Below are 807 nucleotides of genomic sequence, written 5' to 3' on the forward strand. Positions count from 1 at the left end.
CTACTGATAAACAATATCTAGTCACATCCAAATTCACCATTCCTTGTACCAACAACATAGCCAAGTATGAAGTGTGCATATTGGGTTTACAGGCTGCCATAAATAGGGGAATAAAGGAACTTACCGTGAAAGGGGATTTAGATTTAGCTATTCACCAATTGACTAGAGAACGGGAGAACCAAGATTCTAAGTTGATACCCTATTAAGAGTACGTCCGGGAGATGATTAAAAGGTTCAACCACATTAGTTTTTCCCACCTACCAAGAGAAAACAACTTGATTCCTAATGCACTGGCCATGCTAGCAACCCTGTTTAAAGTAGAACCAGGGATTGAAGTTGAACCAATTCGTACAAAGTTGCAGTCAGAGCTAGCATATTGTGCAGTGACGGAGGAGACCGACGAGAGACCCTGGTTCCATGATATCAAGACCTACATTCAAAAGAACAAGTATCTCGAGGAAGATTCCAATAATGACCGAAAGACAATTAGAAGGTTGGCTATGGGTTTCTTCTTGGATGAAGAGGTGTTGTACAAAAGAAACCATAACATAACTCTTTTGCAAAGTGTGGAGGTGCAAGAAGAAAGGTAGATCATGCAGGAAGTTCATGAGGGTATTTTTGGTACCCATGCTGGAGGTCACTCACTAGCTCGAAAAATCCGTAGGAGCGAGTATTACTGGTTGACTATGGAAAAAGACTGTATAGATTTTGCTCAAAAATGCCAAAAATGTCAAATCTATGGGGATCACATACAAATCCCACCGGCCCAACTCCAAGTCTTGTCTGCACCTTGGCCTTTCCTGGCCT

The 807-nt window shown here is 41.8% G+C and overlaps 1 protein-coding gene across 1 annotated transcript; it reads left to right on the forward strand.

Moving 5' to 3' along the window:
* Positions 1 to 221: 221 nt before the first annotated feature.
* LOC131163409 (uncharacterized) lies at positions 222 to 590 on the forward strand. Its single transcript, XM_058120001.1, has one exon. The coding sequence runs from the start codon at positions 222 to 224 to the stop codon at positions 588 to 590; it is 369 nt and encodes a 122-aa protein (XP_057975984.1).
* The last annotated feature ends 217 nt before the right edge of the window (positions 591 to 807 follow it).

This window comes from Malania oleifera, chromosome 9 (genome assembly GCF_029873635.1).
Source record: "Malania oleifera isolate guangnan ecotype guangnan chromosome 9, ASM2987363v1, whole genome shotgun sequence".
Taxonomy (NCBI): Eukaryota; Viridiplantae; Streptophyta; class Magnoliopsida; order Santalales; family Ximeniaceae; genus Malania; species Malania oleifera.

What these genes read in the sequence shown, in the direction of transcription:
- LOC131163409 (XM_058120001.1), top strand. Translation starts at nt 222, where the DNA reads ATGATTAAAAGGTTCAACCACATTAGTTTTTCCCACCTACCAAGAGAA.